This window comes from Rhamphochromis longiceps, linkage group LG17 (assembly GCF_057381845.1).
Source record: "Rhamphochromis longiceps isolate RC_006_pf linkage group LG17, R_longiceps_female_GT1.1, whole genome shotgun sequence".
In the NCBI taxonomy this organism is placed as follows: domain Eukaryota; kingdom Metazoa; phylum Chordata; class Actinopteri; order Cichliformes; family Cichlidae; genus Rhamphochromis; species Rhamphochromis longiceps.
The window spans coordinates 19,373,583-19,393,321 of record NC_140573.1 but is presented as its reverse complement, the minus strand read 5'-3'; the positions used below and the strand labels follow the sequence as shown (position 1 = coordinate 19,393,321).

At 41.6% G+C, this 19,739-nt stretch overlaps 1 protein-coding gene across 3 annotated transcripts in view; it reads left to right on the top strand.

Annotated features, from left to right (window-relative positions):
• The window catches only part of phf21b (PHD finger protein 21B), an 88,449-nt gene that overhangs the window by 55,599 nt on the left and 13,111 nt on the right, over positions 1–19,739 (top strand). For all 3 annotated transcript variants that reach the window (XM_085387740.1, XM_085387739.1, XM_085387741.1), the window contains one exon: positions 16,166–16,435. In XM_085387740.1, coding sequence (XP_085243866.1) covers positions 16,166–16,435 — 270 coding nt within the window. The remainder of the gene's footprint in view (positions 1–16,165; positions 16,436–19,739) is intronic.

Here is a 19,739-nt window from a genome sequence, read left to right as displayed (position 1 = left end):
TTACTGACTGACTGTATCAGAGCAGAACTGCTGCTTATATTTCTTTTTATTGTCAGTTTATTATGTAGGATCCCAGATGACACATTTTTGCTGCGGTTTCATAAAAATAGTCCAACAACGGGTTGATTGGTCCAAACAGTTTTTCTGCAAATTTAAAAGTAAGATGAATATTTTCAGGGTTTAAATTCTTGGTTTCTACTTTTAATTTTGTTTATTTATGATTTATTATTGTCTTTATTCCTTCCCAGCTAGTTTTGCTTTTTACATTTGGATGCTGGTCTGATTATGAGCTCGTCAGCGGTTTGTCAAGCACTTTTAATTGATGAGACAAGTAATAAACAAACACATGTTGATTGATTAGCGAATCATCGCCAGCTTTAGCGAAACCAGATTTGGCCTTTCGCACTAATCTGTGACATTTTAAGATCAGTTGATATATAGATGACCTGAGAAGTGACCGGTAAACTGATCGATAATGAAAACAGTTGTGAATGCTGTCCTGTTGCTGAAGCATTGCGTTTATTCATGGCGATGTTGAGAGCTGTTTCACTGATAGATGAAAACATTAGTTGACTATAAATGCCTTCAGCTTAACGTTGTGAAGTGTGCGGATCAATAATTCAAAATGACAACTGTGAGTATTGATCAGACGGAGCTGTATGGACAGGGAGCTGCAGAAAGTGAAAGAATCAATGAAAGCGCTGAAAAACAAAAATCCAGTGTTGAATTTGCAGCTTTTGGTGTTTCTGGAAGCCTCACAGCCTGACAGCTGCTGTTTTGTTGCAGTTTTCAAACTGTCCGCTGGTTTTATGGGATGGCATTCATCATTATTCACTTTACTCTCTCTAAACACTAAAAATAAGAAAGTAACAACAGATAATGTAATCAAAGGTAGAACATCTACTTTTTCTTTTCTTTTTGTCATTCAAACAATATTGGACAGTCACTTCTCTGCTTTGCATGGATCACCTGACCTGCCTATGAGAACAATTTGACATTTTTTTGTAAGCAAATGGAATTTTTTTTTTAAACACTAAAACAATCATCAAAAAAGGACCACAAGGATGTGACAAAGGTGAACACTTTTCAGGCTCTGAGTAAAATTAAGCAGTGCAAGGATATCTGAGAGAATACATCACATTTCTAAACGTGATTGCTATCCAAATGTACGTCCAATAAATATCTGGCACACATTTATAAACACAATCTAGAAAGGCACCAGACACCAAAGAGCTCCGCCAAAGCCAGTCGTCCATTCTTCTCTATGTGATCCGCAGCCAAGCCAATGATAAAAAAGCTTTTTTCCAAGCAGTTTGGATCCACAACAAAATATAATGGTTTCTTCCCTTTCACAGGCTCAAAATCTCCAACTTTTATCTCATTAGTTTTTATGTAATCGTACAAACCAACAACAACTGAAAATAAAAGCAGCTCATCAGCATAAAGAGAAGTGCAACTTGTGAACTGAAAGCTTCAGTGAACATATTTTTATTTTTCCTCGTATAGGTGCATTGATATCTTAAAAAAAAATCAGCTGTTGGAATTACTGCAAACAGCAGCGGTATTACATCTAAGAAACAAAATGTAAATCTCATCAGTGCCAGTAACAAACCTGGATAGGAAGGACATCCGGCATAAAGTCTGTGCCAAAACAAACATGAGGATCCATCAGCCAAAGTGTCTGAAGTATAACATAATAGAGAATTTGTGGTTTTAGAACAGGCTGAATAGTAAGGTTTAAAAACATGGTTCATTCAGAAAACCTTTGACAAATTAAATTAACCTTTTAATAAAAAGTCAGAAAACTTTTTATTAACAGTTTTAAGCATTTCAAATAAATAAACCTAAACCAAACATTTTATCAGTTTTCCATTTAAGAAAAAAAAAAGATCAAAGTGCCCTTAAAGCTGTCTGTAATGGTAATGTGATGGAGCAGACCTCAGAAAGAATAAATTCTGTTTTGATCAAACTAACTGAAACCTTATTAGCAATCACTCTAGTATCTTAATTCTGTGTTTAGCCTGAAACAATGGGTGGATACTGATGTTTTTGGTGCTCCAGGTTGTACATTATGGATGCTTTTTGGATAGTTTCTAAACTCGTTTTGTCTCAGTAGTTAAAGTCAGTTCTGCAAGTCACAACTACAATACTGTACAATACAATACTATGAAATACTGAGAATTTGAAGTGTACGAGCTCACAAAGCTTAAAGAAGCTCCAGAGTAGTGGATTCGTCTTCAGTTGTCATATTTTCCTCCAGGTGACTTCCAGAGTTTGACTTTTAATTTCTCCAACTCTCGGTCTGTTCTGTGCCATCACAGCAGGAGAGATAAAACCAACAGAAGCTCCTCATTTTGCTCAACAGATGTCCTTAATCCCGTCTAATCCAACATGTTAAACGGTTGTTTTCTCTGCAGCGAGCGCGGGGCGCCGACCCTGGCACTAAAGCTTCCCACAGGCCAGTTGGACTCCCTCAGACTCCCTCTGGTCCTGGTCTAGTGCTCTCATCTCCTCACCACAGTGCCAAGCACAGGCTGAATTAATAAAGTATCTGTTTCTGAGGCCGTATGTGAGCGGGGACAGCTCATAGCAGGAAGAATAACACAACTTTTTAAGTTTCCATCAGGAAAGAACTCTAGGTTAATTTTTTTTTTTACCTTTTACAAAAACTATATAAAAGATTTGTGATCTGATCAGATATTTTTTTCTGGTCAGTCCCATTATCAGTTTTTCTGATGACTGTGGCAGTGTGAAATAAAGAATAATCAGTGCTCAGGAGTGACCACTTCAGCATTTATGACTTTGAATAAAGTCTGTTTTCTCTGACAACAGCAGAGCGCCGCACTTCATAAATCAGTTCTTTAAATAAATCATCTGCACCTTCAAATTTCAAATCAGTGGCTTTAAAGAACTTTCACTGCCTTTAATTTAGCAGCTCTTACCCTGAAATGACCTGATTCGTTCCTTCAGATTAATAATTTGTGGCATCAAATGACTAAATCGTGGTCTGAAATGACTTCGTTTTCACCCTCTTTCCTTCTCTCTCTTCTGCATCAGCTGAGAGCCAAAACACTGAAACTGACTTTCTATGAACTGGGTCAGAACATCAGCACTCTGAAGGGAAACTTGGATATCCATTAAAATATTTTGGGGGATATCACACATGCAATGGGCCAAACATAAATCAAAATAACATTGATGATCTCCATGCTGAGGATTTTAGAGGAACAAAGATCATGATTAGAAAGAATAATTTGTAATTTGGCCTCACAAACACCTGAAACCTGAAACATTTAAAAGTATAAACAAGAATATACGTTGGTGGGATTTTAATAATATAAGCAGCTGTCGATGGATGATTAGTAAAATCAGGCATTCAGATGATAATTCAGAGACTTAACCTCCTAAAATCAAGCTGTGTAACATCCACATGTGTGACTCGTGTTATATAACCAGAGAACAAACAGGAAGTGATGTAAATGCTTTTCAATGGAAATTGATGCAGAAAGGTGGAAAATCATCCTAAAAACCTCCCTCTGTTGTAGTAAATGTGAATAAATAATAAAATAACTGCTGGTGTTTGGTGGCTGTTTGATGACCACGTTATCACCACGTCCAGTGACATTTAAAACGTGACCTGATCACTGAGGTGTGTCAGGAGTGTTTAACCTTGTTCATTAGTCAGCTTTGAGTGTTTTTCTTTTTCTTTTTCCTTGGTGTTTTTCCACTACTCGAGTAGTTTGAGCTCTTCTTTTTAAATCTTGACTAAACAACTAGTACATTAGTTGCTGGGAACATTGTTGCTTTTATTCCACTTTATGTCTGAAGTCTTTTAGGGGAGGCAGCTTCCATCAGTGTAGTTTTCCTTGGTGACTTTTCAGGCTAGTCTTCATTTTTCCTCAGCTGCTCTTCCAAACAGCCCAAATCATGTTGAGAAAAGATTAGATTTTTAACTCCTCAGCGTGAACACGGCCGAGCTCCAGCCCAACCTGCTCATTCAGCCACTAACTGGCCATTTAATCAGCACCAATAACGTCTGCTGCTGCTCTTTCTGCCATTTTTCATCCTCTTATTATCTGCGATTAGGAGAGCAGAGCTGAGATGATCGGTGGACGCAGCAGTGGCTCTATAATTTCTCTCCGGCTCTTCATTTTTTAATATAGAGTTTGACCTTTCAGAGCTATGTGCCGGTTGCCGCCGCTGGTCAATATTCTCAGCTCTCGCTGAAGGTGCGAGCTGTTCGGTTGGCAAATAAATGTCTTCATTAAAGCGACGACCCCGAGCCACATTTCTTCTCAATGACGTTCAGATCGTTTCTGCTTCAGCCTGTGATTTTGTTTGGCCTCCAATAAACGCTGAGGGACGAGGACGGGAGATTAAAGACACTCGGTTTTCACAGGTGAACATTTTCTGAGAAGCTCTGAGGCCTCTGTTCCCACAGGATTCATGTTTCTGGGAGGTGGTGTTCATTTAATTCATCTTTCTTTGTGAAATTAAAAGATCTGGACTGTACAGGAGAAAACAGAAAAGATTTGACATTTTTAGGTTTTTAATAGTTTTAATAATCCAGTTCTAACTGTTTGTACAGACACTGGCTCATTACACACAGGAGCTCCGCTTTTTTTAAAGGCACCTGTGTGACACGCACGAACAAATCCAGGCAAAAGACGGCGCTCAGAGAGAACACCTGTGCTTACCTGCTTACATTACAACAGCACATTAATGAGCTTACAGCTGATGGCCTTTATTGCTTTATGTTGTTGTTTTGGCTCGCAGACAGGCCTGAATGTTGGTGTCAACATGTTTCCAAAAGCCGAGGGAAACCAGTTCCAAAACAGGCCTGTGTGTTACTGCGGTTTATACGCAGATGCAGGAGCCCAGTTTCAGGCCTGCTCCTAGATCTATTATGCAGGAAGCCCAGATTTCCCTTCAGAATAAAAGCTCGCCTGCTGGGCCTTTGTGAGTTCTCAGCTCTCTGGCACAAAATGAGCTTTTATTGAAAAAAAAAAAAAGGCTGAACTTTATGCCTTTTTCAAACCCCGAGATGTCTGAGTCAAATCAAGCTTCTTCTTCTTGAGTTGTTTTGCGTTCCTCTTGTTTCCATTTACATCTCGGACCTCCTGCTGTGATGGAGTGACACGTCTCTATAGCAACATTTCTGTGTGATGCTGCAGGATTGAAACAAAGAGAGAAACCTCCCTTCAGCGTGAAGTCACAGGAGCTGATTTAAGTGGTAATAAGAGCAGGAGGGATGAGGTTTGATCGTTTACTTTTCATGGAGAGGCGCCGCAGCGAGAACAGCGGGCAGCGTCACAACAGCTTCGATCACGTTTCGGCAAATCACATTAAAAAGAAGTCCCATTTTTATGATCTTCCATTCATGCGAGCGGCTCCGTCACTTCTGAAAAACCCAATTAGCAGAGATGGGCGATTGAAATCTTGGTGAGGGCGGCAGAGAATCTCAGCGGGCTCGGCTCAGTTCTGTCTCTGCGTTGGCATTCAGTAGGTGAAATATCTTCTGGGCACTTTTGCTGAAAAGTTAATTGAGATGATAAACAAATCAGAGTTTGGAGCTGCTGCTGTGATTTCCTGTTTTTTCTCTCCTGAGTAAAAAAAAAAGAGAGAAATCAAAGAGCCGAAGGCAGCAGAAACAGTGATTAGAGCCGCTGCTGCTGATCGATTGAAGAGGTATTGTCACCGTTTCTGTTTGTGTAATTAAAGTTTGTGTCTTTGAGTCCATTTACCGAGTAAACACTTTTGTCTTTCTCTGTAACGAAGCTCGTTAGGGGGCGAAAATCAGCATCACTTAGTATTTAGAAAATAATTCAACTGTTTCTCCAAAGAAGTAAAAGCTCGCAGTCAGTTTTTGTTTTTTCCCCTATCACAAAACTGCTGATTACTCAGACTGTATACCAAAGATGGACAAGAACACTCACTGGTTTGTAGACTCCACATTTTGAAGCCTCAACATTGGCTTTTTGGAGCATATATCTTATTATTATTATTATTATTATTATTATTATTATTATTATTATTATTATTATTATTAATAATAATAATAATAATAATAATAATAATAATAATTAATAAATAATAAATAATTAAATAATTAATTAATAATACGATTATTATTATTATTAATAATAATAATAATAAATTAATAATTAAATAATTAATTAATAATAAGATTATTATTATTATTATTATTAATAATAATAATCTTATTATTAATAATACTCTCAGATTTTGGTCCACGTTGATATGACAGCATCACACAGCTGCTGCAGATGTGCTGCGACCATCAGAAGATGGTACACTTGCTAAAAAGGGACGGACATGGTTAGCAACAATAATCAGGTAGGCTGTGGTGTTTAAATGATGCTCAGTTGGTACTAAGGCCCAACATCTGCCAAGAGTATATCTCCCCTACCTTTACACCACCAGCAGCCTGAACTGTTGATATAGGTCAAAACTCTGAGCCGACCATGTGAATATTACTGCAGAAATTAAGACTCATCGGAGCAGGAAACATTTTTCCATCTTCTGTTGTCTAGTTTTGTGAGTCTGTGTGTAACCTCAGTTTCCTGTTCTTACTGACAGGAGTGAAATCAGTGTGGTCTTCTGCTGCTGGAGCCCATCTGCTTCAAGGTTCAGAGATGCTGTTCTGCAGATCTTTGTTGTAACGAGAGATTATCCGGGTTACTTTTACCTTCCTATCAGCTCGAGGCAGTCTGACCATTCTCTGACCTCAACAAGGTCATTTCTCCCAGACAACTGTGGCTCTTAATGGTTGATGGGGAAATCGAAGCAAATCAGCAAGAAAAAAGTCACTTAAATCATCTTAATTAATCATGCTAATACAGTAATTGGATCTACAGCAGGTTATTTTTATCATGTCTATATGTCTAAATGCACTGAGTTGTTGCCATCTGATTGGCTGATTAAATATTTACCTTAACAATCAGTTAGTTGTTAGTGTCTCTAATGTGGCTGGTGAGTGTATATATTATTTCAAATTAAAAGTCTGTCAGCAACAGAAAGCAGTGTTTGCAGATTCCCGGGAGTGTTTTTACATATTTCTCAGGTTTAAATCCAAACTGTAAGGACACATGTGGATTTATTAGGACACGAGTTAACCATTAAGGAAGCTTTTATTTGTCATCAGGTCAGGGGTGATGAAAGGCAATGTCAGAAACAAAGCGATGTAAACAGTAAACAGCTGTTGTCATCTGCAGTTAAACATCTGTGAGGTCTTTAATTACTCATCAGAGTTTTCATTGATCCGCTGGCCAATAAATTGATCGATAGTTTCGGCTCTTCTTGTCGACATTTCCAGCTGTCGGTCAGTGCGGCAGCTTGTCACATTCCAATGGAGTCCGAGTTACATGGGAAAATTAGACTCGGGGCGCGTTTGATTTGCATTTAAATGGATTTATTGTCCACTGACGGTGTGACGGGTGGAGACTGACCACATGATCAGATGAGAGGAAATGAGGAGCTGTGCTGCACGGTTTGGCCGAGCGCCCCGTTCGGCTGCATAATGAACATTTTAATGTGATTGTTATCAGATGGAAGCCAGCGGAGGAGGGTGAGGAGCAGCAATACTGACAGAGCTGAAGCTCTGCTGAAGCTTGGAGTCGTGGTCATTGAGCCTCTGAAGCGCGACTCAGTTTGATTTCATGGATTTTTTTCTGTCTCTTAAAGTTAAAAAGCAAACACTGAACAGCAAGTGGGGACTCTTTCTGATTTCATTTAAAACTACATGAAACAGGTTTAATTACTCGAGTTAACCAGCTGGATTCACTTATTGACCAGCTGATAATTGCTGATGATGCTCAGGAGGAGTGAATAACGTGGAATTATAGACTCTGTAATTGGTCAGCAAAGCCTCAAGCTGAGCATTTGTTTTTTTTGTTTTCTACCATCGCCATTTTAATGTTTTAAAAACAAGATGTGCCGAGTGTTTTAATATTTCCTGCAGCGTATTTTAATGAAGTCAACCAATGTAGAAATCTCTGTTTCATGTTTTAGATTCTTCAGGACATCAGCTTCATTTCAACTGCCTTAAAGTCAAAATAATTAGAGTAACTCCTGAAACATCATTTCTGACTTCAGGGTGATGAAGCTGAGAGAAACTGGCTTATACCTCATGTGAGGATCCAGTTTTTCACTTTCAAAAAGTCTTGAAAAGTCAGTAAAATATACTGAGCTGCTCTTTGTCTTTCTTAAATCCTTTGACACTTTAACCGCAGTAAGCTGGTTTTAAATTACTCATCAGCTCTCTCCCTCAGAGCTCCAGATTAGGGTTGCCACTCATTTCCTGGGATATAAATAATATTACCACGATAGTCTTTTCAAGATCACCTCTGCTCACCGAGCTGAAATTGAAATGATTACATCATATAAGTGTTCGTCCATCATTGTAGATCAGAATTTGTTTTTGAAAATCTTAGGTTGATCTTTTCTCTATGACCAGCACCTGAGTACTGGCAGTTTGGTTGGTTGTTGATAGTTAAATCTCTGCTTGGGGTGCTTTCCTTTTATCTGTGCACACAAATAAAAAACATAGTCAGTATGGCCTTTGTTCGCAGTGTTTTACGAATGTTTGTCCTGAAACAGACGTGATTTTTAATGTCAGATATCCTTTACGTGGGTGAATAAAGGAGCTCTGTTCTGTTTCTGTTTAATCCTGGTGATCAGCGAGAGGGTGATGAACCTTCAGAAAGTTCACATCACACACAGGTTTAGGATCTTGTTTAATCAGCTGAAGTGTTTCATATTTTTCCTGTGAGCTTCAGCTTCATAACTGCTGTTACAGTAATAGTTTAGGACAGGTCTCACCTCCACCTGAGAGTCCCAGATGATCAGACCTCCTCCTGACGGGGAGGGCAGGTGTGGCTCGGTGGCAGTGATGGTCAGCTCTGCAGTGTTTTCCCTGCTGGGTCGCAGCCACCCGGCGGCCATATTTCCACACTGTGTTTGCTGGCTAAAGCTCCACCTCTGCATGTGGGGCAGCGGGGGCCTCACGGCCCTTTTTGCCAAACTGTGGGCGAGGGTCCAGACTCTGTCCTGTGTGCCCCTGTTGATAAGCTGTCCCGCTGCCAGACACGAGCTGGTAGGAGTCCATTTACCCGGAAACTGCAGCCAAGGACACTTTGGAGGTTCTGATCCGTGAACATTTTCTCTGCTTCAGTCAGAATCTTTTATCTTCGGTGGTTTCATATATAATCTAATCTCTCTTTATGAATCTGGAATAATCTCTCTGTCTAATGGTAGTGGGCTTTGGAAAGCTTCAGCCTAAACCTGTTTACATTTTATCTGTTTTCTTTTCTTCATTTAATAAAAGCTTTTATTTTGAAAGTTTGGATTTCAGTCGAGATTAAGCACTGAATAAAAACAGTCTTCCTGGTTATGATGAAGCCTGCCTGCTGGAATTAATCAAACATCTGGCCCTGCCTGTAAGTAGGCCCCACGGTGGGATCCTGGATGGGTTTATGCTTGTCTCACCGTTTTTAAGGTGGTGTTTGTGAGTGTTTCTGTCTCACCAGAATGGAAAAGGCCAAACTGCAGCCGTCCGTCTCCTCGCGGCCTGAAGGGCCTTGCTGGTAAATGGCGTGTAAACAAAGGAACCGTCTGGCAGCTGCACTGATGGAAATCTGAACAGCTACTAATGTGTTTTTCAGCAGCCCCGTTATCTCAAAGGCCCACTATCAAACCAGAGTACATAATGAGTGTGGATAATCCAGCCCGCTCGCTGAATCGGCAGCGCTGGCGATGACCTTAGCCGTGGCCGTGGAGCGGGCGGCGGCGTTCTCAATTAAATTCTGCCAGTGGAGTGGAGAGAGACGGCGAGCTCGCAGAGATCAGTTTAACTGCTGAATGAGAGATTAGAAAGAAAACCAGCGTCGACTAATGCTGAATAAACTTCACCTCTACGGGTTGTTTCTTCGAATGCAGCAGACTATATGTGCCTTTCAAAGTCGAGGGAGTGGACGGGAGCTGAAACAGGAAGGAGAGGAAGCCGAAGAATAACTGTTACAGTTGTTTAAAGCCCAGTAACGTCATATTCAGATTTAAATCATTCCAACTCATGTGAGGCATGCATTCATCTTTGTTTCACAGCTTTGTTCACTTTGTTCTTGTTTAAAAGTCGCTGTTTGAGAAAAAAGGCTAAAAAGAGCTTCATCGAATCAGAAGTATTTTTTGTGCTTCTGTATCATTACACTCACGAATCCACAAGGAAACAAAAAATGCTCAAAATCAAAAGAATGTTTTTGTTTTTGTGGTACACGTTCAAATCTGATACCATCATAGCCTGCTGCCGCCATGTTGGTTTATCAGAGTCAGAAGTGACCATATTTAGACCAGAGGGTGGAGCTTCTGGTTCCGCAGCATGAGCTTTACTAGAAGTTGATGCTTCCTGGCATCCATTAAAACCTGCAAGTCCTTCATCGTCCAGCAGAGGCTCCAGCAGAGTCCGTACTCATGTTAAAGTGGAAATGCTGTTTCAGGAACAGCTTCAGGAGTCAGGAGTTAGTAGTCGTGGTCTTCAATTCCTTGACGTCTTTCCTGTTCCCATCAGCTGACACACTGCAGCTGTTTCAGGTCTCTGCCAGCTCCCTCCCCGTGGAAAGCTGACTGGCTTTCTGGTTCCAGCTGACTCGTCTGTCTCGAGCACTTCCACTGGGACCTCTCCCAGAGTTTCAATTAACGATCTTTCTTCAGCCAGCAAAGAGCAGAAGAGATCAGGGAGGAAGGGAACACTGTGTGACCGCTCCGTCACAGCCGGGTCTGAGAAAAACTCCAGGCGTGCATTCATAAATAAAAAGAAGTGTGTGATTGATGCTGCAGGGCTTTATTTTTTCCATTCTTAAATACCTAAAATTGTCTCTAGATTGTAGAAACCTCTAAAACAAGATTGTAAAACATGATCCGGCCCCAACTATAAATTCTCCAGAGGTGATGGGTAACCACCTTCTCCATAAACGGACAAAAACACCCACATACTGCTGTCTCACTCCCAGTTTATTGATTGATTTTTATTATTATTCCTTCCTGCATAAATATGCCGAGGCCAGACAGCATTACAAGACATGGTTATTTAGGAAAAAGAAACCAGAACCAGACAGAGGCAACAAATCAAACATCCTGATACTTTTCTTTTTCCGAGCTTTACAAATATAGAGAAATCATTAGGAAAGAATTTTAAAACTTGTTCATTCTTTATCAGTGCACCACAAAAATTCTGTGTCTTAGTAACAGTAATCTCATCATACATGGAAACATTACTGAAGAAAATATGATTAATTATTAACTTCTAAATCTCGTAATTAACACAACCTGTTCTCCTCCTGGATGTTTTTAATCTGTGAACTTCAAGAGTCAAGAAACGAGTTCTTGTTCTTCATAAATGTGCCGTAATCGCTCTGAAGGCCATAATCATGCTTCATTTGAATATATGTTCATTATTTTGGTTTTAACAAGATGTCCTTTAACCATTTTTCTCCAAGTAACTTCATTCTAGTAGAGTTCACACTGTGTAATAAATTGTTATTACAATACATAAATCAGCATGAGGCTCTGCAGGACATGGATGATTTCCTCCAAAGCAAAGCCATCCTGTTGACTCTAGTTTCTTACAAGTGTACCATTTAATTTTCACCTTGTTGATCCAGGAATAAAACTCTGATTCTGTTTAATGTTGTTCCAAACACCACTGACCTGAGGCACGAGGACAAGCTTTATTTCTGTTGTTGCAAATACAGTATTGATATATATGAATATGTACATCTTAGTACATGCTGGCTGATCGTTATCCTCACTCAAACCCAGCACAGGTTAGGAGTGTAGTTTAAAGCCCAGCAGAAACCTACATGTGTGCAGGAGAAGCAGCTGGTTGTGGAGGTTGAAGGTGAATGAAGTTAAATGGAGGATGGTGTAAAGCAGCTTGTTGTACTGTGACTGATCTGATATACAGTATTTTTGTACAGTAATAGAAACAATACAAAATGTAAAAATCAGCCTTTATTAATTTCAGCAATCCTTTCTATTAAAAAATGATGAAAGATTCTACAAGAAAATGTTATGTTATTAGTTTACAGCTTCACAGGGCTCCATTTATTGGCTTATCAAACAGAAACACCAGAAACAGGAAGACCAAAAAGTTGGAGTTCTACTTTCACTAATCCTCAGAGGTCTCAAACATCATCAGCAATGTCAGGAAACCATTTTAGCTCTTTCCCCCTAAAGACGACTTTTGATACCCTTAATAACCTTATGATGAGTTCTGACGCCTCAGTATATGTCAATAAAGTTGTGGTTTGATGACCATTAGAGTAGTTTCTTAGTTTCCAAATGTAGCTGCATAGGCAAAGACTGCCCACACTAACTTCTGATGGCCTCTCAGTCATTTTGGCCTATAAGCAGCTCAAATATGAACTTCTAACATCACAAGAATGCATTAATAAACATGCAGCAAATAGGACGCTGATAAAATCCAAACCAGTTTAGCTTACCAGGCTATTTCGTACTTATTTGACTGTTTATTGGTTTCAATCTCTAGTTTAGACAGTTGGTGCTGCTTTACACCATTTTGATGTGCACCAGCTTACAGATGGAGAATTTACAAAAGTGAATCATCGGCTCTCAAAGGCAGAAAATTGGGCATGCATCAGAAAGCCCATTTCCTCCATCACACTGTCTGGCCGTCATTAGAGCTGCTCTGTGTGGATAAAAGGTGAGGAGAGAGTGGACGCTGATGAAAGCCTCTGCAGGCTGCGTCTCATTTAACTGAGCCCGATAGCTGGAGGAATGGCTCGTTAAGACACCTTAAAACATCGTTAACGTTTCCTCTCTCAGATTGTTGCTTATCAGGCAAAACTGTCTGCTCAGGGGTCACAGAGTCCTCCCAAAGTCTTCCACTACAATCCGCCAATCAGCCCGACACAGGCCCGATCTGCAGACATATCTCAGAGGAGTTAGACAGCACTCAAAAGGCCATCCTGGTGCTTAACAGTATAAAACCAGGGAACTGAATCCTTAAATCGTCACCTTTCGACCGGTGACTCTGCTCAATGTTACACCATAGAAAGAGGCACTCTCTATGCGAGATGGTGTTTTCTTTCACACCCTGCATGCATTAGTGAAGCCTCCTGATAGTAACATGTGCAATCAATCCTTCATTTAGAGATACTTGTGCCTAACTGTTGGTAAAAACCGAAGAAAAGCGAAGCACTGAAAACATTTTTCAGAGCGACGCTGCAGGAGCTCCGTTTGATTTTATCCACAGCTTTAAAGCAGCCGAGGTCAGGTTCAGCACACGCTGCCATTATCTGACATTTTGGGAAATCCTTTACACCTGAGAGTCAGATGGATATCAGCTGTCGAGCAACACGTCATTACATTCAAGTCTGAGTGTCCTTTTTCTGGAAGATAAATCCTCGCCTGTTTGAAGAACCTGGAAGGTCATTTAATGACACTTAAGGGTGGTTTAAAGGTTTTTGCAGGATCCTCAAAGACTCTGAATACATTCCATCAGCTGATAAAAAGGATTTACGATTTACGTTTAAGTGTAGCTGTGGGCTGTGGAAATATGTCAGCACTCTGTGAGGACCACAGATTGTCTTAAATTTCTAACAAAGAAAATCTAAAATTAATTTCAACCTAAATTTGGGGTTTTAATGGTAATTTAATTTAGACTTATTGGAGGGAGGGTAAATGTTTCTAAAGTTGTCAAAAATCCCTATAACTTGTGGGCTGGTACTAAAGTAAGACTGAAGAACATTTTTAGTGAGTTGGATATTAAACATGGACGTCATCTGTTGGGTAGTTTTGGATCATTTTGGCTGCTGCCATGTTGAGTTTTTTTCATAGGTGACCATATTTGGAGACGAGGGTGGAGCTAATGCGGCCAAACAGATGTGATGAACTTATCGATAGAGAACAAACATGTATACGTGTTTGTTACGTTTCTGTATCAGCCTGTAAACATGTTTATTTCTGCTGTTTTAGTTAAACATGGTAGTCTATGGGGACTGACTCACTGCTGCCTCTGCTGGACGTCAGAGGAACTGCAGGTAGTAATGCCGTTCTCTGCTCTGTCAGAAGCTCAGTGTGATCTGAGGTGTTTCCTCGTCAGGCTTTGCTTTCTGCAGGTGGTTGAGGCTTTTTTATCGTCCTGTGTTGTTTCTTTTCTCGTAGCAGGTCTTTGACTGAAGTGCTGATGAATCTTGACGTTCTCGGCGGCAGCATTGTTTGTCTTCAGTCTGATCTCCGGTGGCTCTGAAACGCTCTCGGAGCACCGTAATCGTGGCTCTCTGCGATCCCTGCTGCTCTCACGTTCTCTTCTTCCTCCCCTCATTCACTTTCTCCTCAGCTCCCTGCAGGAGGGACGAGGCTGTGCTCTGCAGCCTGGAGAGCCTTTAAATGAGTGACCTTTGAGACAATCAGAGGCGCCCCGGCTCAAACAAACCCTGAATGGCGAGTGGCGGTCCCCGGGCCCCGTAGCAGGCTGCTGCCCGGGCTGCCTGTGGATTACATTGATCCCCTGAAACAATGGCCTCACTGCGATCATGGTGGAGAGGGCTGATAAATAACATGTGAATAAATGCAGGGGGAGCACCGAGAGTCATGGAGGCCTCCACTCTGAGCTAGAAAGGATTTTCCTGTTGTTCCAGAAACTTCACGTCCCAAACAGCCAACAGGTTTCATTTGACTGGGTTCTGTTCAGGTGACATCGTAACCACGGCTGACATGAACTCATATGGACAGTCGTTGCTGCTGCCATTTCCTAATAAAACCCAAACTTTGAAAGTCTTTGTGATTAGCAGCTGGGCTCGGCCCCCCCACACACACCCTGCCCCGCCCCACCCACTGTAGTCTATAGAAACGCTTGAAAGAAGCAGCGGCGGGATGAGAGGGGCAGCAGTGAGTGGAATATAAAACATTTAGAGAGCTCTTCTTCAGGAGTGTGAGGGTGAAACGAAGGGAAAAGGGAGATTACTCCGATCTGCCGGGGGAAATGTTTCTGTGGTACACGCTGAGGTGGGGGAGGGGCATAAATGTGTATTCATGTGGACGAGGATGCTGAGTGTTTCCAGTTTAACATCAGAGTGCGAGTCGAAGTCATCGTGAGCTGCTTCAGATTCAGGTCAATGCCAGTGTGAACACTTTCAATCTGTTTGTGTCGAGGGGAGACATCTGCTCAAGGATTCAGGCTAGAAGAGGTCACCTGTTCACCTGCTGCTACATTGTTAACAGGCAGGATAGATGTAAAGGATCACGGAGAGCATGACCAGCATTTATACAGCAGTCAGTCTGCTTGTACACTAAATACTTACTTTGAACACAAAGTAAACCCTAACAAAACCTAACAAACACACAACATTCAGATTAAATATTAAAAATATACTTAAAATATCAAAATACCAAGTAAAAAACAAACGAATGTAGAAAGTGCAACCTAAACACTTTTATAGTAGAAGATGAGTTCATTCTTGAAAATATAATAAAATGTAAAGTTTTTAGGTTTTTAAAATAACTACATAAAAAACCCTAAAACTTTAGCAAAGTAAATACAAAAATAAATAAGTAAATAAACAAGAATGAAGAACAATGCAAAGAAGAAATTATGAAGCGAATGGAAAAATACACAGAATAGTAAAATATAGAATAAATTATTGAAATCACAATAGTGAATTTAACAAAAGAAATAAAAAATTAGTATTACAAAGCTTACCTTTTTGTATTTTACCAAAATAAAATGTAAAGTAAATGGTTTTAAATGTTAATTAAAATGCTAACATTTAATTCTTGAAACTAAAATGAAACGTCAATTAAAAAGTAAACATATACACTACATCCACAGTGTATACAGATACTGTGTATCATGACTGCGAGCTTGGAGGTGTTTCAGACTGTGTCCTGATTGGTGTAACCTTAAAGGCAGGAGGACGCTCTGCACACAGCTTTTTAATCTCAGCCACGGCTTTGTTTGCAGCATCTTCATACAGCAGGGAAATGTAGTTTCAGGAGGAGTGTGAGGTTTACTCAAAGTACAGACAGACTGAGGCCCTCACACACAGACAGAAGCATCTCCGTCTCACTCTCCCTCCCTTGCTGTTATCTGTCTGTCTCACCTGTCTGTCTCTCTCCTGTCTCTCTGCAGAAGCTGGCGGTCAGAAGCTGTCCTGTTGGGACGACTAAGCCGCTGTCGCTCATCAAGCCTCCCAGTCAGGGCATCGCCATCTCCGTGGTGCCGGCCAAGGCTCCCGTTTCCATGGTAACCGCACACATTAACGGACAGAAGGCGGTGGCGAGCTCGGAGCCACTGCAGACGTCCCCCATCAACCTTCAGACGGGCGGCAGGGCCGTGGCCGCTGGAGTCCACCCGTTCAGCAGCAGCAGCAGGAGAGCCGGAGAGCTGCCCCCCTCCCAGGTAACGTCCCTGCTGAGGTCACAGCGAGCAGCTGTTCCAGCTGTTTCTGTTCCAGTCATTAAGGTGAACAGGTGTCCAAAAAGAAACTACTTTACTTTTTCACACAGAAAGTAGTTTATTTCATGTGATGGATTACTACATCACACATCCGGAGATTGAGTCTCAAACACGTTATTGTGGATTCACCTGTTTTCCAGGTGAGCGATGAGTTAATAGGTTTCACACAGTAACACAGACCTGCACCCGATGCAGGCAGCTTTGTTTCCTATGGGTAGAATTTGGGTTTTTGTGAATGGAGTCTGGTGGGTTTGGATGGAGCCGTCTGACAGCAGCACAGGCACTGAAGATGTTTTCGTACTGTCCGCAGTGCTACGATTAGCTTGTCCTTTATTTACCACAGTAAATGTAGAACATTTGTTCCTGGTTCCTGGTATTAGTCTGCCTATTTCCTGGAAACTATAATGAAGGATATCAACAGCGGATGAATCTGTGGAGCTTCACAGAACATCTGCTTTTTGGATCCTTTCAGAGGTATTTTATTCTTTACAGTCTTTAGTCTACACTGCAGAGCTGAAGTTATAAAAACATTTTCCCTCTGAACATCAAACTGGTTTAGAGTTTACAGATTTAAAGATGCTTTAACGTTACGCGTTGGTCTTTAAAGTCGCTGGTTTAGGGAGTAAATGTGTTTTCTTTACAGCCGTCACCTTGTCGAGCATCCAGAAGCTTCTGTGTTGAGTCACTGCTCAGAAACCTTGGAAGAAGAAAGAAATTGCAAAAACTTGACATTTTGTGCCAGCTGCTCTAACATCCTGAATGATTGTGTTTGAATGCAGCTCAGCGTGTGAATGCTCAGAGTCAGACAAAGACCTGAAAACCACAAATTCATCAAGCACAACACTTCCTGTTAAAGTGTCATTTTACTTATTTCGTCAAAGAAATCTCAATTTTTTTAAAAGCTTCAACTCTGAGAAAAACACATCAAAAGCTCATGTATGTGTGGTCAGAAAACTGAGTCTGAATGTAGCAGAGCCAGCCTTGTTTTTTCATGTCGGTCAGTTTCCTGTCATAGAGTCTGATGGCGTGAGTGCCGCAGCTCGCCGCTAAAGCAGCAGCTGATTGTTGTTGTGATTCTGAACACAATGTGCAGCACGGAGGAGAACTCATGGTTTGAACTCAGGGACTGTTTTCCACTGTTCCTCCTCCTCCTCTGAGCTGTTAGGATTCAGGCCGCAGCACCTCACCTCTTCCACACTTTGTATTCAGCACCATCACCTCCATCAGCACACAGTCGGGAACCGAGCTTCACGCTCAACACCGGCAGCCTCCACACTATTACTGTAATTGCACGGCACCATAGAGGGAGGAGGGCCGAGCCTCGGGGCCCTTGGGCTCTGGCTTTATGCTTCCTCTGTCTGTCCGGCACATCAGCACACCTCATATGACACGCAACACGTCTGCTAATGTGAGACTGGCTCATACAGAGAGGCTGCACAGTCTGACAGGAAATAACATGAGGAAGCTCTGCATCTGAAACTAGTCCTAAACACCATGATGAACAAGGTCCAAAGCTTTCTAAAGAAGACCCAAATCAACACCTAAAAATGCAAGAATCAATGCCCCTAAAGGGATTTTGACTTAAATGGAAATGATGTCCTGGACGACGTTCAAAGCCTTTCTAACATTAGAATTAAACTATAACTAGCCCAAACTATGGTCCAAAACGAGTCTTAAATCAGGCCTCAAAATGTCAGAAGCAATGTCCCAAACCCTTTCCAAAATATGTCTCAACTTAGAACATCATCATAAACAGGTTTAAAATAATGTACTGTTTAATATACATGCATCTACATGCGGTGCAGTGAGAGTCTGAGCTTCCATCAGGGCTGCACTGATAATCATAAAACTCAGTCAGTGTGCCCCAGGGCAGCTGTGGCTACAAAGTAGCTTGCTATCGCCAGTGTGTGAAAGTGTGTGTGAATGGGTGGATGACTGAATGTAGTGTAAAGCGCTTTGGGGTCCTATGGACTAGAAAAGCGCTATACAAATGCAGGCCATTTTACCATTTGTTTAACACGGACCAGAAAATGAACACGTGACAATTGACAGTCCCACGACATTCAGGCTACATAACTGGACACTCGATGGTGTTGACTGTTCTTCACACATCACCAGGGGACCGGTCAGGGTGGGTTTGCATTTCAGGTCTAAATTTTATATGAAGTGAATCTGACCCTGATGATAAGCAGGTTCCTGGCAAGCTGATGGAATTAGGTTTACTCAGCCTGCACTTAGAGGCTTTTTGTGAAGCTTGTGGCCTTGGCCTTGTGCTTCCTGTCTTCTGTCAGTTTGAGGCTTCTTACAGGTGGACGATCAGCTGCTCAGCTGCCGTTGCCTCTACTTGGGATGCAAAGCAGGTCGAACGTTTGGTGCGATAAGGCAGCTGCTTTTCATCATCGTGTCACTTTGGACAAACCCAGACTGGCTCTCCTCCTCCTCCTCTGTCAGGTGGTGGAGGTGAATGCTTTGGGCAGCAGGACTCTCTCAGCTCTTTATGGCTGCATTGTTCAGCCGAAGCCAGCGCTCCTCACCCAGCTGCCATAAAAGAAAAAATAAACCCTCACTCTCCCCGACGCTTTTCTTGCCTCCATCAATTGAGAGTCGGTGGCTCATGTGTGAACTGAGATGAGGAGGGGGGGGGGAGGCAGGTCACTCCGACCACCTGGCCGCTAATTTGCAGATCAATAATGAGTTGTAATGGGACTGCTGCTCTGCATGAGTGCACACATTACAGCTGCATTGTTTCAGCACTTCAGTGAACTCTGAGTGCCGCTACACACACACACACACACACAGTTTCTCTGTGCAGAGAGACGGGGATGCCGAGGTGCCGCCGTGACCCGCTTTACAAATTCAAATCAGACTGTGTTCAGACGTCCCCCTCCTGCTGGTGGGGTTCATTATCTCTGCCAAGCAGGTGAGGCCTCGGTCTTTCACACACGACTCGAACAGTTTGGGGCATTTGGTAGAAAGTTTTGCTCCGAGTTTTTGAATTTGTTTTAATCATTTCAAGCTTTTCAAACACTTTGAGGTGAGGACCTTTTTCCATCATCTTTATTTGAAGGCTGGTGATTTGGCTTCTCCCAAATAAGAAAACTAAATGCTCACTCAACAAAGCAAAATCTAACCTAAAAACTCCAGACAGTTAAAGTAAATGTGTTACAGCCATGTGTTCCATGTACTGGAGTTTCTCAGCTGTAAATCCTTAAGAACAAATAAGTTCAAGATATAAAAGTGCATCATA